The 21,352-nt window shown below is 52.4% G+C and overlaps 2 protein-coding genes across 2 annotated transcripts in view; one reads left to right on the top strand and one right to left on the bottom strand.

Annotated features, from left to right (window-relative positions):
- Col4a1 (collagen type IV alpha 1 chain) overlaps positions 1–1,678 on the bottom strand; it is a 151,515-nt gene extending 149,837 nt beyond the window's left edge. The window contains exon 1 of the mRNA XM_004663405.3: positions 1,573–1,678. Coding sequence (XP_004663462.2) covers positions 1,573–1,653 — 81 coding nt within the window. The 5' untranslated portion in view covers positions 1,654–1,678. The remainder of the gene's footprint in view (positions 1–1,572) is intronic.
- A 371-nt stretch (positions 1,679–2,049) lies between these two features.
- Col4a2 (collagen type IV alpha 2 chain) overlaps positions 2,050–21,352 on the top strand; it is a 160,831-nt gene continuing 141,528 nt past the window's right edge. The window contains exons 1-3 of the mRNA XM_045144872.1: positions 2,050–2,156; positions 2,435–2,523; positions 2,661–2,715. Of these exons, the coding sequence (XP_045000807.1) occupies positions 2,480–2,523; positions 2,661–2,715 (99 nt within the window). The 5' untranslated portion in view covers positions 2,050–2,156; positions 2,435–2,479. The remainder of the gene's footprint in view (positions 2,157–2,434; positions 2,524–2,660; positions 2,716–21,352) is intronic.

Below are 21,352 nucleotides of genomic sequence, written 5' to 3'. Positions count from 1 at the left end.
AAGCTAAATCCAAACAGTGGTTCATATTTCCCAGGAGAACTTCCTCCAATCAGCCTTGCATCAGGTATGACGGCACTCTTAGAAGAGCTACATCCTTCGGTCAAGATTTCTAAACCAATACTCCCTTCCCTACCCCACCCCACCCTGGAGATGGAGCCCGGAGCTATGCATATGCTAGGCAAGCACTCTACCACAACAGCCTCAGCTCGCTTTTTCCTTTTTCTTGGGTTTACTTTTCACTAAGTTGCCCAGGCTGGCCTTTAATTCACTGTGCAGCTCAGGCTGGCCTTGAGCTTGAGATCCTCCTGCCTTGGTCTCCTCTGTGGCTTGGATTACAGGCCTGGGCCACCAGGCCCAGCCAGCCTGCTCTTCTAAAAGTATTTTGTCATGAATAGAGAGGATATTTAAAAAAAATAAAAACTGGCTGTGATGAAGGTCCAGAGGGGGACCAGGAGGGACAATCTGAAGTTCATGGCCGAGGCCATGAGTCTTTGCACTGTCCAGTGAAGAGACTGCCTACAACGAGACACAGTCTCAGTATATCTCCCAGTTTATTCTAGTATATAACAGTTAATAATTTATGGACAGTCAAGTGGAGTTAGTAACACCTTCCCAGAAGAGAAATTTTTAAAAGGAGGAAAAAAGTGTAAGATGAAGAAACAGTACCAAAGGAGAAAAAAAAAGTAAGTGTGGGAAATCCAGCAAGTTGCAAAAACTCATTTTGTGCTCGGAGGCCACACCTTCTGGCCTGAACGTCTGTCACAGCAGTAGCTGTGACTTCAGTGTATTCTCCAGAGGGGAGAGCAAAAGGGAGCTGTGTTCAGTCCGTCCAGAGCCGCAAGCCTGGCTCTTGCTGGCAGTCTCCCGGAGCCCTCCTGGGCAGCCAGTGCACCAGAGGAAATGAGAAGTAGGAAAACAATTTGCGCAGGGAACAATGCGATGGCGTTTCACGTTGGTTTCACACTCAAGTATAAATGTGGTTATAATTTCAAGGCACACTCATAAAAGGCTAGAGTGGAGACAGAGCAGGGGCCACTTCTGATCTCCAGCGTGCCGAAGGCTACACAAAAAGTCGTGGGAAAGCATAGCTACAGATGTTTCCAGGCAAAGGGCCCAGAACTGCTCAGTCTCAAACATCACAGTCGTCTCCAAACAACCCAAAAAAACACGCCCAAAGCGATTCCAGGGCACATGTGTGTGGGGCTCTCGGTGGCATGGGGTGCGCGCGCCCACCCTGCCAGAGCCGAGGCCCACTCTAGCGCCCGGGCAGCCGCCCAGCGCCTCCTTGCTGCGGGTGCAAATCTGGGTGGGTGGCTCGGGGCAGCCTCTCTCCGCCCGCCGCGGTGCGCGCCGAGCTTGCGGGGAGAACTTCCCTAACTCTCCCGGTGTGCCGGGACCCGTAACAAAGGACGTTCCGTAATGGATGAGCGATCTTAGCCCTTCGGGAATCCTCAGCAGGGGACCAGCCTGCCAACGAACGAGTGCACCTGGGTAGTGCCACCCCTGGGCTCCGGAGGGGCCGCGGGGCTGAGCGCGGGACAAAGAGGCCTGGGGGTGGGGTGGGGGACTCACCTTCGCGGCGGCCCGGCTGCGCTCCTCGTGGAGAAGGGCGGCGAGCAGCAGCAGCAGCCAGACGCTGAGCCGGGGCCCCATGGTGGCGCGCCCGGGGCGATGAAGGGGCACGGCGCGGGCGACGGCGGCGAGCAGCTCGGGCTCGGAGGGCCGGCCGGGGCGCGAGCGCCGAGCACCGTGCCTCGGAGCGCAGACCTGAGCGCGCGGCCCGAGGAGCTCCCCAATTTGTTGGCGCTGCCCCCTCCCCTCGGCCGTGCGCGGGCGGCGTCTCAGAGGGGAGGACCCTGCGGCGCGGGTAAGAGGCGGAGGGAGCCGGCGCGCGGCTCGGGACTCGCGGTCGCTGGGAGCCGGGACGCCTGGGCTCCGCGCTCCGCACGCGCCCTCGGCCTCCCGAGCCCCCCACCCCGAGCCACCCCGCGGCCCTTCGCCAGCCTCCAGGCCCGAAAACGGGACCCCGGGGCCTCGAGACCGGCGCCCCGGGAACCCGAGCGGGGACGACGGCCTGCCGCGCGCGGCTGCGGCGCTTCCGAAGGGGCCCGTGCGCCGGCTGGTGGGGGCGACAGCTCCCTACGCCGGACACCGAGGTGAGAACGACCCCCTCCCTGGTGGCGCCGGGACCCGGGCCCAAGGACGCGTACTTGGGGCTCGATTCTGCACTTTGCAGTGGGAAGGACGGAGTTGGGGAGGGGACATGGGGACCACGCTCTTAGGCTAGGGAAGGCCTAAGGGGAAGGCTCCCCTTTTGCCAGTGGATCAGGCAATCCAGGCACCCCGCGGGTGGCACCGCGTCCAAGACCCAGATCCGAGGCAAAGATGCCTTCACACCCTCGCTTCTCTAACTCGCTTTGTTCCTGGCCTCCAGGCTAGGAGGGGACAGAGTCCTGCCGAAAGCTGACCGAGAGGGACCATGGCCGGAGAGCGGTGCGCGATGCCCGGACCGACTCTGCGACGGTGAGCGAGCCATCTCGGGCCTAGGACCCTCCCCCAGCCCCTGGGCACAGGGGGACCCGTGCGTTCAACTTTCAGGAGTTGACAAGCCAGGACCCGCAAGTTCACGTGGCTCTCTCTCCCCACGCTCTCCCTTGCAGGTGGCTATGGCTGGGGACCGTGACCGTGGCGTTCCTGACCCAGAGCGTCTTGGCCGTAAGTCCAGCTCGGGCGTCCGTGAGGGGTTGGGACGCTCGGGGGGTCTCTACGAAAGCTGCCGCCCCGACCCACCTGCGAGTGCTCGGGTGTGCGCCCGCCCGCCCGCCCGCCGCGCATCTCGGCTCCGCCGGCGTCGGCCCGCTCGCGGGAGCTATCATTAAAACGTAGCCTAGGGCACCGTGTGCTTTGGGTACTGCCCAGCTCGCGCCTTAAGCTGGGAAGAAGGAATGTCAGTCGCCCGGCAGGCGACGGCGGCTAGGGCGCAGGGGTGATGTGGGGCGGAGAGGGCCGAGAGCTTTAGGGCACTCGCCGCTGATGTCCAGACTGGCTGGGGCCTGGAGGCTCTGGTTTAAATGGGAGGCTCTGGGGAAGGGGCGGGGCGAGGAGGAGCCGGTAACCACCTTCGCTGGTTTTAAACCTTGGGAGGGAACAATGAAAGAGAAACCACGTTTTCTCCCAAATCTTGGCCGGTCCCCGAAGAGCCACAGGCCGGAGGGAGTAGCCGGGCGCCCACACCGCGCCAGCTCCTCGGCTCCCCGCCTGGCCTAGGCAGGCTTTCCGTGATGGGCTTTGAACTGGAGTGGGGGCGCTTGGGGGTTCCACGCTTGAGAAAATGTAGCCACTGTCTTTATTGAGCTCTGCGGAGCCATGTCGCGATGTCATTTCTGTGGAGGGAGACTTTAAGGGGCACAGTGTCAACAGGGGTGAGGGTTAGGGGGTTATTGGCCAGGTGTCCTGCCTGCCCAGTTTTACTACAGGCTGGGAGGCACACCTGTGGGTCCCCGGGCACCAGTGTGCCCCTCTTGGGCTGCACAGCTGTTGGGAGCGCATGCACCCTGTGGGGAGCCCAGGGCTAGGGTTTCACTCCAACTCCGTAGTTTTCACCAGCTCAACCTGGATTTATGTGACACCATCTCGGATCCTCTGATCCGCCAGTGACTGGGAACTGCCTCCCACCTCTACCCGACTGAGTTGAGACCAAAGGGGGCCCAGTCAGCACTTTGGCCAGGGGCTCCCGGACAACTTCGTCTTAAAACTTGGCTATGTCTCCTTCTGATCCCTAGTCCTGATTTAGGATGAACAGAACTAGATTAGTGACTAGACCTGGTGACTTAGGGGTCCTGACCCGTGACTTCCACCTAAGACTTGGCCCACCTCCATAGGCCCCCACGTCCGTGTTAGTCCTTCACTCCTGAGCATGGGGACCTTGGGAATTCTTAGGGAAGGCCCATCCTAAAATTCCTGAAAGAGCTTCCTAGGGAGAGGTGGCACCTAATAGTTCTGCCCTCACCTCATGACGCCAAACCTCAGTTTCCATACTGAGAAAGGAGAACCTACGGCTGGTCACAGAGACCAAGTGTCCTCTTCTGAAATATGCAATTCTTTGCCCCCATACGTCCCCTCAGGTGCTGTAAAGCCACCCCAGTTTCGTTGATCCTCCACTCTTGGTTGGCCCAACCAGAAAGAATTGCCTGGAAAGGCCTGATACAAATTCAGATTCCTGTCAGACATAGTGGTGGGGTTTTCTGGGTGGTGTCTGGAGGGCTGCATTCCTACAGCAAGGAAGAATTTGGGAACAATGAGCAGTGTTAGGGAGCTGAGGTCACCTGTTGATTTCTTTCATTCCTTTAGACTTAGCCTTTAGATTCAGGATCAGCAGATATAGTGGGCCAAAGCTCTGATTGCTTTTATCAGAGCCGCCTGAGTACGTGGCCCTGAAAAGACACGCAGTTGTGTGTTCAGTGACGCACTCATCAACCCTGAGTTTCTCGTTAACCAAAGACGTTCACAGTTGATACCTGTGAGACAATTCCTCCCTGGGATCCTGAACTAAGCTCATTACATTCTCTCATGGAGTGGGAGCTCAGCTCCACCCCTCCTTTGTCTGCCTGACTGGAATCCTGCTCCATTGTCCTTGATATCAGAACTCTTCCTGGGGTAGGTCAGCTTAGTACAAAGGGCACTTTTGTATCTTACAGAGCTTCTTGAAGAAACAGCTGAATATAGTGGGGGGGGGGGACCAGGTAATTATTTAATGAGTGTCTGTGTACCAATTTGTGCACATTAGTACTTGAAAGCCTCCCAGGAAAACATGCCTGAGGTAGGTAACTATTATTATCCCCATTATACAGGTGAGAAAAAAGAGGCCAAAGGTCCAACTAGCACATGTGGATCTTGTAAGTGGCCAAGTGGGGTAAAAGCCGAGCCCTCGCCACCCCGCCCAGCCTCCTGAGGTTCTAAGCCAGTGTCGAGGGTTCTTGTAGCTGCGCCTTTGGGTCTCTGCACATGGACGCTTGCTCCTTGGACTTGGGCTGATAGAGCACAGCTCACACCCTAGTTCCTGGGAAAGACCCTGAGTGGCCGGCATGCTCAGCCCTCTGGAGGTGCAGATGGGCTCTGGGCAACTTGGTCACAGTACACAGCAGCAGGATTTGTCATCCGCATCCCCACTTAGAGACCAACAGGAAATGAGAGCAGGAGAGCACGATCGGACAGGAAGACAAAGCCCTCGTCCGGTCCACTGGGTATATTTAGAACCAGAAAGAGTGAAAATGTGAAAATCAAGGGAAAAGTTCTAGAACAGCAAATTTTTTTTTCTAGAAAAATAAATTTCAACAGACTGTAATTGCACATCCAGAGAAAAGAAAATGGGGTAGCAAACAAGTAAGGGAAGTCACAGGAGGGAGAAGTTACTTTTTTTTTTTTTTTTTTTTTTGGTTTTTCGAGGTAGGGTCTCACTCTAGCCCAGGCTGACCTGGAATTCACTATGGAGTCTCAGGATGGCCTCAAACTCATGGCGATCCTCCTGCCTCTGCCTCTCAAGTGCTGGTATTAAAGGCATACACCACCATGCCCGGCCAGAAGTTACATATTTAAATTTTTATTTAGTTATTTGACAGAGAGAGAGAGAGATTGGGCATGTCAGGCCTCCAGCCACTGCCAACGAACCCTGTGCCCCCTTGTGCATCTGGCTAACTTGGGTCCTGGGGAATCGGACCTGGGTCCTTGGGCTCTGCAGACAGACTCCTTAAGCGCGAAGCCTTTCCTCCAGCCCGGGGAAGGTACTTTTTCAGCAGTGTGATGTCAGGGAGAGGTCACCACATAGAAGCTGATCTTGGGACTGTCAGCTCTACATCTGAAAAAGAAATTTGTGAGTAGGAGATCTCAGAGAGAGCTCTGGCCTTGGCCTCCTGCTGCTCCTTGCTGCTGCTGTGGGCCCATCCTCATCGCAAAGGCGGCAGGTAGAGCTGAGGTCTAGCCTGGGCTGACCGGCCTGTGAACCAAACAGGCATTTCAGAGGTGGCGGCCTGGGGGCCTGCCTGGCTACTAATCAGCTGCATAGGAGCTTGGGCGAGTGGAGGGTGGAAGGGACAGTTGAAGAGCTACATGGAGTCGTGTTGGCTCGTGCACTGCTCTTGGGAGCCCCACATTCCCCAGGCTAGTCAGAGCCAGCCCCGTGCCCTCTGCCACCCACTTCTGCCAAAGTCCTGTAGCACACTAGTCCCCTGAACATCAGCCAGGTCCCAGGCGCTCACGAGGAACGGACAAACTTGCGTGGTTGAGAATTTGAGCATTCAGTCTCTCTAGCAGGTACCCTGAAATAAGCCTGTTGTCGTGGTGCTGGGAAGTTTCTGGAATTGAGGAAATAAATGGTCTTTAGTGAAAGTGAGAAAAGACAGACATCGGTGGTGAGCTTTTGCCTTTCTCCTTTCGTGGCCAGTCCTTCCAGTTAATGACAGCATCTCAGAACTTGTGACCCTTGATCCCATTGGCTTCTACTCCAGGTGACAAAGATTTTTGTTTTGCTTTCATAATCTGCAAACGGTGTAAGTGGGGCTCTTACCGGGACTCCATGGGTGTCTCCAGTCCTGAGGATGTGGTCAAGGATAGATTTCCAAGGTTTGGAAGTAGCCAGAGATTCCCCACTAAGACTTAGACTAAGACTAAGACTGCCAGTCTAAGGGTGTGGACTTGCGCGCACACTCGCTCTCTCTCTCTCCCTCTCTCTTCTTGCTCGTTGACCCCTGAACCCCCATCGGTTTGGCTAAGGTGCTCTGTGGCTCAGAGTGAGGATGCGGGTGTGAAAAGAAGGCACAAGGCTCGAGTTAGTGACCAGCAGATGCCAAAGCAGGAAAATATGGTGCCTGTCATTTTCTCCAGTAAATACCACTCTGCTTACTAGGAAATAAGACAGGACTGTTTCCAGGCTTGAGTAAAGAGGCTGTCTCCAGGACTGGGTAGAGGGTCTCCCCTGCCGAGTGGCCCCACTGGGGGCTGTAGGAGCCTCCCCATTTCTGGAAGGGTGGTGATAGGAAAAACACACAGCCTTTGTTCGCCACCTTGTCACCTATAGTTGGGGAATTCTCCAGTGAAAAGTTGATTGAAAGCTGGAGGGTGGCGTCTGGTGGCTGGAAGTGTCTAGACAGAGTTAAAGGGCGGTACTGTTGAGCCCCACCCTAACCTGTGGAGAGGGAGGCCTGGAAACTGATAGATCACCAATAGCCAGTGAATTGACCCATCGTGTGGAGATGATGAAACGTCCTTAATGGGTCATTACAGCTGGCTTGGGAGCGTCCCAGCAGTAGCATGGATGGAGCTGCCTGCAGGCTGCTGCAGCACGGAGGGCATGGGTCCCCTGCACTGCCCCCCGCACCTCACCCACTGAGGCACCCTTTGTAGGTGACCAGTAAATGTGTTTCCCTGAAACCGTTATCACATGGTTCTGTGAGCTGCTTAATAAACTCAAAGCAGAGGTGTGGGAACCCCAGTTTACTGCCAGTGGGTCAGAAGGACAGGAAAGACAACCTTGGGCTTGTGACGGGCATCTGAAGTGGGGCAGTTAGTGTCTCTGCGGGAAGACAGTGTCACAGTGGAATCGGGGTGGGGCAGCTGGTGCCCAGGGCATAGCCAGTGGCTTAGAGGAGGACTGCCCACATCTGGGGCACAGCAGCACTGTGCTGATTGGGAGAGTCGTAGGAAAAGCTTGCATGTGCTTCCCCGAGCTGAGAGGGAAAATAGCTACCATTTCTCCGGCTTGGGGTGGAACGGTGGAGTCACAGATCATGGCTGCTCCTAGAAGGCCAGGAAGTCTCAGTGTACCAGGAGTGACTGCTCAGCCTCAGGCCAGTGTCCTCACTGCAGTGGAGGCCACAAGAGCTCCACCCCACCCTTCCCACATGAGGGCTGGGGAGGCAGTGTTACGCTAGGCAACCTGCATCCCCAAACACACTCACGCGCATGCACACACACACACACACACACACACACACACACACACACAGTTAGACAAGGGGAGAGCTCCACGTGGGGCTTGGAGTGAGCAGTCTCCCAGTGGTCACAGTCTCTGCTGCTGGGGCAAGGGCCAGGTAGTGAAACGACACTTGGCCAGTAGCGTTGCCCAGCACATTTGTCCATCACCAGCTTGCCACTGATAACCAGCGTCAGTGCTGCCCTGCCGATCTGGGCACTCCTGTCTGCACTTCTAGCCTCGGTCAGCCCAGGGTCCAAGGACACCATGTGCCCTCCCAGCAAAGCATTCTCATAGCAGAGACCGGGATGCCTGTGTCCACCCAAACCTGGGACACACTGAAGTCCCCTCTGCGAATGGCAGGGCTCCGGTCACTAGTGACTTCGATGGTAAAGCACCCTTCCTCACCCGCACAGCCGTAGAGCTCAACCTGTCAGGTCAGTGCTTGGGAAGCTGAGGCAAGAGGTTCCAGAGTTTGAGGCCAGGCTAGGCTATGTAGCAAGACCCGGAAGCAAAAGAAAATAAAGGGCTGGAGAGATGGCTTAGCAGTTAAGCGCTTGCCTGTGCAGCCTAAGGACCCAGGTTCGAGGCTTGATTCCCCAGGATCCACGTTAGCCAGTTGCACAAGGGGGTGCACACATCTGGAGATCCTTTCCAGTGGCGGGAGGCCCTGGTGCGCCCATCCACTCCCTCCCTCCTCCCCCCCTCTCTCTCTGTCGCTCTCAAATAAATAAATAAATATTTTAGATATATATATATATATATATATATTTTAAAAAAGAAAAGGAAACCCAAAATAAGTGATCCTCATTTGTCAGTAAGCATTTGTCTCCCCCGCCATCGACCTTTCCGCCCAAACGCACCCTCTTCAGCCACTGTTGTGCCCACACTCCAGGGCTCAAGCACGGGCACCCTGCCTGGAATTACGTGCTTCAGGGCCTGAAAGTTAGTGAGGCCTAGAGAAAGTGGTGGCTGTGTAGATGATGGAAGATGGACATAGCTGGCAGAGTGCAGACACATTATTTAGAGGAAAAATGCACCCACAGATTGAGTAAGGTTACCAAATGTGGTCAAAGCCTACATTTTGATTGTGTTTGTTGTTGTTTTATAAGGTGCAGTCTTGCTGTAGCCCAGGCTGACCTGGAATTCACTATGTATTCTCAGGCTAGCCTCAAACTCGCAACGATCCTCCTACATCTGCCTCTGAGGACTGTAATTAAAGGTGTGCACCACCATGCTCAGCAAGGCTAGATTTTTTAAAATGTGTTTTTTTCTCACTGAAGCTTCCCCCCCCCCCAAATTCAGTACTACCCTACACTGGATGGAAGTGGTTATGGGTGATAAGGGAGGCATTTTACAGAGATTTGCATTTTTTCCTAGGGGTTGTTTCAACCTCACCCATAAAATTCCTGTTTCTGCCCAGTTTGGTGATCTCCCACGTGGGAATTAGAGAATGTGTGTGTGTTTTTTAATTACGTGGACTCACTCTTCAATGACTGCTAGAAGTTACAGAGCACAGTATCTCTGCTTGCTGAGCACTGGGGGTCCAGGATGACTGTCTGTGGGGTGGCAAGGTTCTTTAAGCACAGAGGAAGGGGTTGCTAGCTCCAGAAGACTCAGCCTTGCCCTGCCATGTACGAAGGGTCTGGCTGGCCTCCAGTCACATCATGCTCAGCTCTCACCCCAGTAGCATTGGCCCCAGAGGAGAACGGGAGGGAAGCCCTGGATGACTCTCCATGGAGTCTTTTTTTTAAAAAATATTTTATTTTATTTATTTATTTGGGAGAAAGAGAGACAGAATGGGCATTCCAGGGCCTCCAGCTGCAAACTAACTCCAGATACATGCTTCACCTTGTGCATCTGGCTTACGTGGGTCCTGGAGAATCGAACCAGGATCCTTTGGCTTTGCAGGCAAACCACTAAGCCATCTCTCCAGCCCTGTCTGTGGAATCTTTGAGGGCATAGTAGAGAATGAGAGCCCTGAAGGTGCCCTGAGCACCCTGCAACCCACGACAACTAGAAACACAAGGAAGTAGCTGGAGTGTCCCAGAGCTGCATGCCAGGCCCAGACACCAGCGCTGACCCTGGCAGAAGGGCAGACTGAGGTAGTGAGGCCAGGCAGTCCCAGCGTCAAGCGGGGAGCTGGGGCTGGTGGTCCTGAGTCCGTGGTCCTCACCACTGTGCTACAGTGACTGGCTAACCCCTAACTACCTCTTGGCGGTGCCTGTGCCTTCAGCACGGGTGGTCTTTCCATCCGGTGCTGTCTCCAGTTTCTTTCTTCAGGGTCTTAAACTTTTCATTGTAGAGGAATGAAAAAAAAAATGAGATTAGACAAAATACGAAAAGCAAGAAGAGGGAAAACAAAAAGAGTACTTCCTAGTAGTAAAAAAGTTTTTACGGCTGGAGAGATGGCTTAGCGGTTAAGCGCTTGCCTGTGAAGCCTAAGGATCCCGGTTCGAGGCTCGGTTCCCCAGGTCCCACGTTAGCCAGATGCACAAGGGGGCGCACGCGTCTGGAGTTCGTTTGCAGAGTCTGGAAGCCCTGGCGCGCCCATTCTGTCTCTCTTCCTCTCTTTCTCTCTGTGTCTGTCGCTCTCAAATAGATAAATTTAAAAATTTTTTTTAAAAAAAAGTTTTTAAATATCAGGCAAATGCAAGGATGAGAATAAAAAATAAAAACATAAGTGTACTTTTAGAGCCACTTTAGGGTAAAGTCAAAATACTACTGAATGTAGAGAGGAAGGGAAAAGGGAGAAAGACCAGTGTAAGAAAGAAACTAAGGAGAAAAAAAAACTGCCCCCAAGTAGAAAAAGAATCCATGAACAAAATTAGATGAATACACAAAGAATAATTAAGTACAGTAAGGTAAGAATTCTGCTGCTCACCACGCTCCCCCGCCCTCCAGAGACAGTCTAAGCCCTGACAGGATTTCCTCTGCCGGCCATCTTGCTGTCTGGCCTTCTTCCTCAGGAACATGGAGGCCGAGGGCCTCCCCTCAGCTGCGCGTCTGTCCCACGACTCGGTCTGCCTGTGCTTCCCAGGCTAACAAAGCCTGGGGAGGGAAGGAATGCTTCTAGTCAGGTGGCTGGGCGGGACAGCTCCAGCCATCCTTTGGCTTCTGTTGCTTTGCCTCTGAAGGGCCTGGTGCTCCACCACGTTCACCTTCTGCCAGACGGGCCGGGAGTGGCTACGGGTCCCGCCCATGCTCCCGTGCAAGGTGGTGGGGCAGGGCTGGCCCTGGTCATCGCCAGTACTGAGCAGCTCCGCGCTGGACCAGCCTTGGGGGCCCATCCACGCCAGCAGCCTGGCCTCTCTCGGCCCCTGCGCCCTACCCCCAGGAGATTCTGCGGCTCTCCACCAAGCGCAGCCTGTTATCTGCATCTCACCTGATTGGAATCCAATGTTCCAGAAATGAATGAGCTGTTTCACTCTGGACGGGGAAGGAAGTAAGATTACTCACGCTGGCTCTTGAAGGTTTTGTTTTGAATCCAAAAATTCTTTACTGGGGAAGCAGAAGCAATTAAGTATAGCGCTCTGCTGAGGCTGATGGTGTAGGCCTGTGATCCTACTTACTTGGCAGGCTGAGGCAGGAGGATTGCAAATCCAAGGCCTACCTGGATTGCAGAATGAGTTCAAGGCCAATACTGGCCAACAATGTCATGTAACTTTGTCTCAAAATAAAAAGAAGAGGATTGGGGATACAGCTCAGTGGTAGAGCATCTGCCTACCGCGTACAAGGCCATGGGTTCCATTGTGAGTACTTGCAAAAAGAAATAGCAAAAAAAAAAAAAAAAAAATCCTCACAAGAATAAGGTGGAGACCCTACTAAACATTCTGGAATAAGGAATAGCTCAGCATCATTGACACTGCATGTAACTGTAAAGTCTGGTTCCCTGGGGTAAAGTCTAACCATGAACCAGCTCCTGAATCCTTTAAAAACCAGACAGCAAACGAGCTTCAAAGAAGGCCAGTTTCTTTAAAAAGAGAGACAGACAAATCATCAATTTTTCAAATTCTTTTTTTTTTTTTTTTTTTTTTTTTGCCTTTTCATGGTCCTTTCTGGGAAATTGGCTCCCCACTCCCCCAATGTCTCTGTGATCTTTGACACTGGCTTGTCCCAACACCTCTGCCTTTTTTCCCAGTCTCCTCACTGGGTCTAGCTTGAGCCTCTAAGGATAAACATGGCAACAGGCATTTTCCATGCTCACTCAGATCTTCATCCTCTGTATGCATTTCACGTGTTAGAACCAGGGAAGGGGGCTGGAGACATGGCTTAGCTGTTAAAGCACTTGCCTGCAAAGCCAAGGACCCAGGTTCGACTTTTAATCTAGGGGGACAGGATTTCTCTTTGTAGCCCAGATTAACCTTGAACTAACTAGCTCAGACTGGCCTCAGGTTTGTGGTTATTCTTCTGCCTCGGTCTCCCAAACTGTGGGGATTGCAAACAAGAATCCGCCATGCACAGCCTCCCACACCTCGTGAAGTTACTATTCTCAGGTCCATCTGCGCTTTCTTAGCTGAGAGGCTTCAGACAGTGGGTGTCAGGAACTGAAAGGAGAGAGGACCAGAGGGGTGGGGCAGGTGAGGGGCCGCAGCCTTCGGCGTCTCTGGACCCCGCTTTCCATCTCTGTGGGGTCATCTCCTCCTCTTGCTGCTGCCCCGCCTCGGCTATAGGTCACTCGCTCACTGCTAACGGCAGTCAATTCAAGGTTTGTTGACCTGCATTTCCTCGAAGACAGGCCAGAGAAGCGACTGGGAGGGCGCTGGAGGTCCACGCGAGCTCTGGACTGGGAAAACAGGCTCCTGGAGGCCCAGGAGCTTCGTGGGCAGTGGAGACCTCAGGGTGCATGGGGGAGACAGGCCCAGGCCTGGGATGCCCAGGGGAGGTGTGATTAGAGAGCTCATCTGCCTTCCTCCAATGAACCCATCAACCAGCGGGCCCCTCTGCCCGCTTGTCTGCCATGCTGCTAGGCCAGAGCACACGCTGTGGTGGTCAGGGAAAGACCGGAGACCCAGATGCTTCTGCCGTGAACTCTGCGCCCTCCCCACCAGGCCTCGGGCGCTGCTCCAGTCCGAGAACCACTCGTCTCTGCAGAAGGAATGTCATTAAATACGTGGTCTTAGCCCTTCTGTGAGGAGGCTTCAGGTACCGGAAACACGATCACATGGCAGGCACTGCAGCCACCCACGGGGGTCAGCTCTGGTGAGAGGGAGGGACCCAGACAGACTCCACGAAGGGAAGCACCACGGCCCTTGGCAGTGTCTAGAACAGAGCCTCAGTGTCCTACACAGGCCCGAACCTTCCCCACAGCCCAGGGGGACCCTTCTGCCTGTCCCGGGTCTTGCAGAGCCTGTGTCTGGCCTGAGGTACCTGTCCTCCTATTGGAATAGCCAGCGGGGTGGGTGAGGAGGGTCTCTGGCCCCTGGTGCCACCGGCTGCCATAGCTTTTCGTCCTATGGTACTGGCGGTAGACTCTGCTGCTGGTGACTCATTGCCAGGGAGAGCACCTGAGGACAGTCGCCTGTCCCCGGTGGCCTCAGACGTGGAGATGGGGCCTCCCCTCAGGTACCTGATCCCAGGCTCGGTTTGTTTTCTAAGCTGGCCAGGCTCAGTGTGACAGCTCTCTGCAGGGAGAAAGCCCAGGGAGTTGAGCAACTGAGGGTCATGAAGTTGCGGGGCTGGCTGAGAATGCTGTCCTGGGCAGAGAGGGGTGCCAGTGGGCCCACTGGGCTTCGCTTAACACTGCCTGTGATCAGGGACAGAAAGCAGGATGAATGGTCTAAGGAAAAGATGCTCTGCCACCTCCCTGACCCCAGGCTGAGGGCACCTTATGGGCAGATGCGAGGCAGGAACGCACACACCATGTGCCCACTCAGCGTCTGGTGCTGAGCTCTGATCCCCATGCTGTTCAGAAGTTGGCAGGAGAAAAGAATGGGCATAGAAGAGTCCTGGGCAGGACTCAAGTGGCTCGGGGCTCTCTGTTCATAATCACAGCACAGATCTCCGCGCTCAGCCAGAGGGTCATCACTCACAAACGCGCGCCCAGAGTCAGTCAGAGATGAGTTCTTCTCCCATCGGTTCCGCTTGATTTGAATTGCCGTGTTCAGAACTACTGGAGTAGGCAGACATTGGCTTATCTGCAGAGTCAGACTAATGCAAAATATGCTTCAACTGCAAGACAGGGTGCCAAAGTATTTCCATGTCAGAGCCTGCAGTTTTTTTTCCTTGAGCTGCAAACCCAGAGGGGAGCAGGCACGTGGCCAGCCAGAGTGGCCTGAATGTGCTCTGTCCTCAGGGTCACAGAGGTTGGCCAGAGGCCTCTTTTGTGCTTCTGGAGACTCAGCCCCATGGTCATCGGTGTAAGAATGTGGAAAGTGGACCAGTGTCCCAGTCCCACAGAGTGGGAGATGGCCGTCCACTGAGCCGATGGTGTGGGCGCCACCGAGGGGAGGAGCCTGCCCACAGACGCGCTTCTCTCCAGCGTGGCCCCCCAAACGGGAGGCTCAGTCCCCAGAGGTGCTGTGGCTCCCCACCTGCGTGTGTGAAAAGTAGACCAGGGGTCAGAAAAGAGGACAGGAGCCGATGACTCCAGAGCACCAAGTTGCGACATTCTGTGATACACATGGCCTGAGATTGGTTTTTTTTTATTTGCAAGTAGCGGGGAGGAGGTCAGTGGTGTGCCAGGGTCTCTTGCCACTGCAAACTACAGATGCATGTGCCAGTTTGCACATCTGACTTTACCTGGTGACTAGGGAACTGAACCCAGACATTGAGGCTTAGCAAGCAAGCGCCTTTAACCACTGAGCCATCTCTCCAGCCCAAGACTATATTTCTTTCATTCATTTCTTTCTTTTTTTTTGGTGGTTTTTCAAGGAAAGGTCTCACTCTAGCCCAGGCTGACCTGGAATTCACTCTGTATTCTCAGGGTGGCCTCAAACTCACGGCAGTCCTCCTAGCTCTGCCTCCAAAGGCATGCGCCACCCGCGCCCCGCTAAGACTGCATTTTTGACAGTGTGGTGCCGTCACTCAGGGCCCACAGAGGACCACCAGCGTGGGCGGGCAAGCCCCTGAAGACAGCCCGTTCCAGCCATGAGATTCCGGCCTGCCCTTGGCAGGTCACTGTTTTGGTATCAGTTGCATATGTAACTGCCAATTTCCTTGACATTATGAGAAACTCACCCACTCGCTTGCCTCAAGGCAAGCTTTAGAAAAATGCTGTGAGAAGGTGGGTTTCCTCTGCTGGCCTTTGGGAGGGCTAAAGAATCTCTATCTTGCAAAGTCTCTTATCTTTCCACAGTCCTGAGCTTCATACAAGTGTGACCTTGGTCTTCAGTTTCAGGGTGAGGAGGGGGACACAGGGCATAGAGATAATTGTCCCTATTAAAATGATCTGCCCCATACTATCAGCCTTGCCCTAGCCTTTTAACAAACTCGAGGCCATATGTGTAGAGAATAATCCTACACCAACGCATTCTCAAATAAACATCTAGAACCACTTATGGGAAACAGAAAGTGACTCCAAGGTTTAGGAGCGTTCCTAGAAGCTCAGAGTTGCTCGAATCCCCTTCCTTTGAAGTGAGGCTGGCAGCCTGCCCCACCCACCAACCTCCTCCCCGTTGAAGGGCTGTGTCCAGCTTTTGTTAAATGAGACTTTGTGCTGGTAATGGTCTAACAATCTCTAGTTAAAACATCTACTGAATGTCTGGAAAATTCCATGTAGGACGGGCACATCTCACATGCCCAAGTGAAAATGAAGTGGCAGGGTGGATCTCATAGACTCCAAGAGAAGTCACACCGGAAGTCAAGTGAGCCAAGCAGAGAGACCTTGACGGTGGCAGGGATGAGAGGGGCCTGGCACCTTGGCACTTCCTCTCAAGACTCCATGCTTTGCTGCTCTGGACACCCCCTCCCACTCCAGTGGGCACTGCCCCCTTCTTCAAAGCGCAGGATTTGCATTTTGCTCTGTCTAGCTGAGAATGAGGAGCCAGTCCTTCCAGATCACCGGAACCGGGAACCTCCACATCAGCGTCCAGCGTGTATAGGTTCAACTTGAGCTTAATTGGTCACTAGCTGTAACCTTTCATGTCTTAAGCCTTTTTGTTCTGTCCTTCCTCTGTGAAAGGACTTTAGAAGCCTTCCTTAGCATGTGACCAAAATGGTTCAGTTCTGAAGCATAGTGGGAGTGCTCAGAAGGACCTGACAAGGAGCAACCTCTTCCTCACAGCGCCATGCTTGGTCTCCATCCGAGGTCCATGAACTGCAGCGTGCTCCCTCCCGTGGCTCACCCTAGAGCTCATCCACAGGCCTCCCTGCCCCTGTGAGTAGCCAAAGGTCTTCTCCTGGAGATAGCGCCGTCCCTCTCGACTCTTTCCACCAGCTTGCTATAGACTGCTGGAAGTTCTTCGGTTGGTCTGTGGTGGGCGTCCGTTTTGGAAGTTCTTCCTGGCCCTGCTCATCCTTTGTATCCTTGGTGACAGTGAAGGATACATGGAGCTCATCGTGGATCCAAGGCCCTGCCTACTCCCCTCCCCCACCCCACCATGTGGTACCTCCTCAGGAATGCCTTCTCTCTTGGTGGCACCAGTGGAGTCTGTCTACATCCTCATTCCTAATCTGCTTGGCAGCTGGGGGAAAGTGTCGTCTTAGCTCCAGTGTTGAGTCACCTCTCGGTGCAGCTCACATGGGCTCAGGAGTTAGTAAAAACCCTGACCACAGCTGACCAAAAGGGCTTGATTGTGGGTAGAGACCAAGCTTTTGCCTGTGATCGGCCTTGTTGTTCGAGGTATCATTCTCAAGCTCTGAAATGGTCACCTGTCCCCAGCACAGGCATATCTACGTCCATGTCCCTGCCCTCTGGCTTTGTGCCCAGCATTCCCACCCAGCCTCATCCTGGCCTCAAAGCTGCATTCTGGCCCCTCCCCTGGCTGACCTCCTCCCCTGAACTCAGTCCTCACTCACCCCCCAGAGCGTTCTCCATGGTTGCCCTCTAGCTTACACCACTGACCATGTGGAACCCAGCCCAGCTGCCCCACCCCATCCCCCCATCAAGCATTGCCCCCAGTACTTCACACCCAAGTCTTGTCCCTCAAAGGCCAGGGACGGTGTGGGTGTGTGCTGTCTTCCCTCCCAAAGATCTCCACCGTGAAGCCCTGGAGAGGAGGTTAGAATTTAAGAGAGAAAAGAAAAGAAATTCAGCCTGAAGTCATCGGGTTGTGTTGTTTTAAGACAGGAATTCAAACAGTGAGTGTCAATGAAGCATTAAAATCCCCAAGCAGTCCCGCAGAGGCCTCCCGCTGTGAGCCACCGCCAGGGAACTCTGTTCTCATGATCAGTTAGGGCCCAGGTCCTCCGTGGAGCCTTAGCCCTCCTCTCTCACCTCTTCAGAATCGGCCTTTGAAACGTAACTCTGAACATAAACATCGCTACAGTTTCTTAGTCACACATCTATTAGAAAAAGATTAGAAAAGTCTGACTCGATTTTGGGACACTCCCTAAAGTTTTAACTTAGTAAGTGCAGATGGCGAGGTGACAAATAGAACTGTGCAGTCACAACCATGCGCTCCAGACCTCACTAAAGCAGACGCGATTCTGACTGACTCAGCTGAATGGTTGCAAAGCAGAGAGTCTGCAAAGTTTGTCCAGTTCTTCTTGTTTTATTTCCCTCTCTCTCTCCCTCCCCCCCCCCACTCTCTCTCTTTGTTTGTGTGTTTGTTTCCAAAGTAGGGTCTCACTCTAGCTCAGGCTGACCTGGATTCACTATGTAGTCTCAGGGTGGCCTCTAACTCATGGCGATCCTCCTACCTCTGCCTCCCGAGTGCTGGGATTCAAGGCGTGTGCCAACATGCCCAGTTTATTTCTTTCTTTCTTTTTAATTTATTTGAGAGAATGAAAGAGGGAAAAAGGCAGACAGAGAGAGAGAGAATGGGTGCACCAGAACCTCCAGACACTGTAAATGAACTCCAGACACGTGCACCCCCCTTGTGCATCTGGCTTACCTGGGTCCTAGGGAATCGAATCAAGATCCTTTGGCTTTACAGGCAAACACTTTAACTGCTAAGCCATCCCTCAAGGCCCAGTTATTCTTTTTTTTTAAAGGTTTTGTTCTTTGAAAAATTCATGCACACAAACTTATGTATATGCACACACACACACATTTATACATGTGTGTGTAGTATTTTATTTTATTCATTCCCATTTGCCTTCTCTTATCCCTCTCCCATTGCCTCTGCACCATTTCTTCTTCCCACCACTTACCAGTGATGAATACACTCTGAAGACAATGACTCTTCCCCCCAGCAATCTTTGGGTGACAGTAACTCATCAGGAAAGGGCTGGATCTCATGAGCCACCTTCAATAATGGATGCTAACCGGCCTTATCCTTGTGCAGGTCGCCTCAGCTCCTGTGAGTTTATGAACGCAGTGCCACGTTTTGTTAGAGGAGAGTTCTACGGCACTCCCCCTCACCCTCCAGCTCTGACATTCTTTCCTCCCCCTCCGTTGTGATTCCCTGACAGGACTGGGATGATATAGATATGTCACGTACAGCTGAGTACTCAACAATCACTTATTCTCAACGCTTTGACCAGTTATGAGTCTATGCATTACTTTTGCTCACTGCCATTAAAAAAAGATGGTGGGGAGGGAGTTTCGGATCCAGGAGAGAGCAGCATGACTCTCTGGGCGAAAACTAAATATTTAGAAAGCAGTTTGGCAACTCAGTATCCAGATGTCCTCAACCTACATAGAAGAGTGTCTCCTCTTCGTCGTATTTCCAAAGCATTTGCTAACAGATTCAGTCGCTGTTGCCAGCCAGTGCTGAATGTTGTTGAAAATCAGTAAAACTGGGCTGAGATGTGCTCCTGGGTCTGCTTGCCTATAATCCACCAATGAGGGGCTGGAGTTGTAGCTCAGAGGTACAGCTCTTGCCTAGCATACTCAAGACTCTGGGTTCCATACCCAGGACTACAAGAAAGCAAATAATATCTTCCAATCCAAAAAAAAAAAAAAAAATCTTGGGCTGGAGAGATGGCTAAGCAGTTAAGATGCTTGTCTGCAAAGCCTAAGGACCCAGGTTCAATTCCTCAGGACCCACATAAGCCAGACACACAAGGTGGCGCATACATTTGGAGATTGTTTGCAGTGGCTGGAGATTCTGGTGAGCTCAATATCCCCCCCCCTCTCTCTCTCAAATAAATAAATAGAAATATTGTTTAAAAATTTTTTAAACTTAAAACTTGGTTCCTTCTTTCAGAGTCCTCCAGCTTGAATCATTTTTCTGCCCCATCTAATTGTTCCATAAATAAGCTAGAGAAATTGTTCACTCTAGCTTCACATTGAAGAGGTGCCACCTTCATGGAAGGGTCAAGTTCACCCTCTAGGGAAGCAAACGTGGCACATGGAGATTTGTCTCTGTGGCATTTCACTACTCATTCCTTCCCTGAATACTTGCAATATGAGGATGAAGCACCAGACTTTCAGATGAAATTCATGTTAGAGACATGTTTAGATTGACAGCTAATCGGCATGTTTAATAAGATGATTACATAATAGCACTCAAGAAATAAGAAACAGGGCTGGAGAGATGGCTTAGCGGTTAAGCGCTTGCCTGTGAAGCCTAAGGACCCCGGTTCGAGGCTCGGTTCCCCAGGTCCCACGTTAGCCAGATGCACAAGGGGGCGCACGCGTCTGGAGTCCGTTTGCAGAGGCTGGAAGCCCTGGCGCCCCCATTCTCTCTCTCTCCCTCTATCTGTCTTTCTCTCTGTGTCTGTTGCTCTCAAATAAATAAATAAATAATTTTTAAAAAAAGAAATAAGAAACAACCACATAATGTAGGAATAAATTAAAAGAGAAGTCTGGATAAGTAAGTGAATTACTTTTTTAATAGTTAAGGTATTAGGTTTCTTAAATGCAAATGTTCTCAAAGATAAGCTGAATTTAAATTCATGTAAGAAAAAACCAGTTGTTCTTACATTCTCAGATACATGTAAATATAAAATATACCCCTGCACTAACCCTGTCTTCAATCAGCATCATAAGACAAAGACATAAATATGGGTGTGGACCCATGAAAGTTGGAGGTGGGTGGAATAGCACCAGCCTATTTCCCAATGACAGAACAGTTCTGTGTCCCGCTAAGGGCTGGCGTTGGGACCCTAACTGTCTCTTATCTGAAGGGTTTCTGCCAAGCAAATCATCTGTGGTTCCCACAGTTCTGGGTGGAATATTTTTGTGGATAAACCCATGTGGTGTTTTAGTTAGCCCATAAAAGAGACAGAAGAAAATTATGAGCTGAAGTAGATAATGTCATACTCATGACAACGTTGAGGAATGTTTGCATTGAGAGGTCATGGAAGGAACAGGGAGATACCCAGTGACTTCCCCAGTGAAGGATGTCATTCCACAGCCAGTGAAGGAAGGATGCCATCTCACAGATGGTGAGGGAAGGATGTCACCTGACAGACGGTGAGGGAAGGATGCCATCTCACAGACAGTGAGGGAAGGATGTCAGCTCACAGACAGTGAGGGAAGGATGCCATCTCACAGACAGTGAAGGAAGGATGCCATCTCACAGACAGTGAGTGAAGGATGTCATCTCATAGACCGTGAAGGAAGGTGTCATCTCATAGACAGTGAAGGATGCTTCCCATGGTCTATGAAAAGCGATAGAGAAATACCCAATTGTTAAGCCAGTTTATCATTTTTTTTAAGTTGCAAAAGCAAGTGTGACTGATACAGAATATAAATGGCTTTATGTTACCAAGTGGACACTACGTATTTTGTTATTTGCTCTTCTTACAATTTGAGTATGATGGACAGTTTTTATAAAATGTGTTTTGTATGGAACTTAACCACAGAAGATTTGAACGCCTCCTACGGCCCCTTTAACTGAGAATGGATCTTGATTTTGTTTTTCAAGTAAGTCACTCTTATAGCTGCATGACTTCACCCCAAGCAGGCTAAATAAAGGAATTTTCAGCATTATAACGGGCACTAAGCAGACAGCTGACCTGTCAGCGATTTGGAGGGCGTGAGGTTGCAGGCCGAGTGTGGAAAGATACTGAGGTCCTGGCCGCTTTCCTTGGGTGGCTTGATTGGGAAGGTGGGTGGCTTGTTGGAATGAGCTGGGAGGTGGGAGATGGTCCAGGGCCAGAGCTCTTCCCAGCCAGTGTGTCAGTTTGATTGGGGCAAATCCTCTGAAGTCTATTGAACCACCCAGCTGCCTGTCCACGGCCATCTGGGGCAGCTCTGAGCGGAGCACGAAGCCTCCCCAGGCCACTGTCTCTTTTGCTACTTGTGGTTCAAAGCCAAGTGCATAACTTTGATTTCCCAAGTGTCCAGGAGGCTGCTCCACCTCGCTTTTCAGGATCTATGCTCCAAGCAAGGCT

The sequence above is a fragment of the Jaculus jaculus genome, chromosome 3 (genome assembly GCF_020740685.1).
Source record: "Jaculus jaculus isolate mJacJac1 chromosome 3, mJacJac1.mat.Y.cur, whole genome shotgun sequence".
Lineage (NCBI taxonomy): Eukaryota > Metazoa > Chordata > Mammalia > Rodentia > Dipodidae > Jaculus > Jaculus jaculus.
Note: the sequence above shows the minus strand (reverse complement) of the source record. Positions and strands in the feature narration are given on the sequence as shown.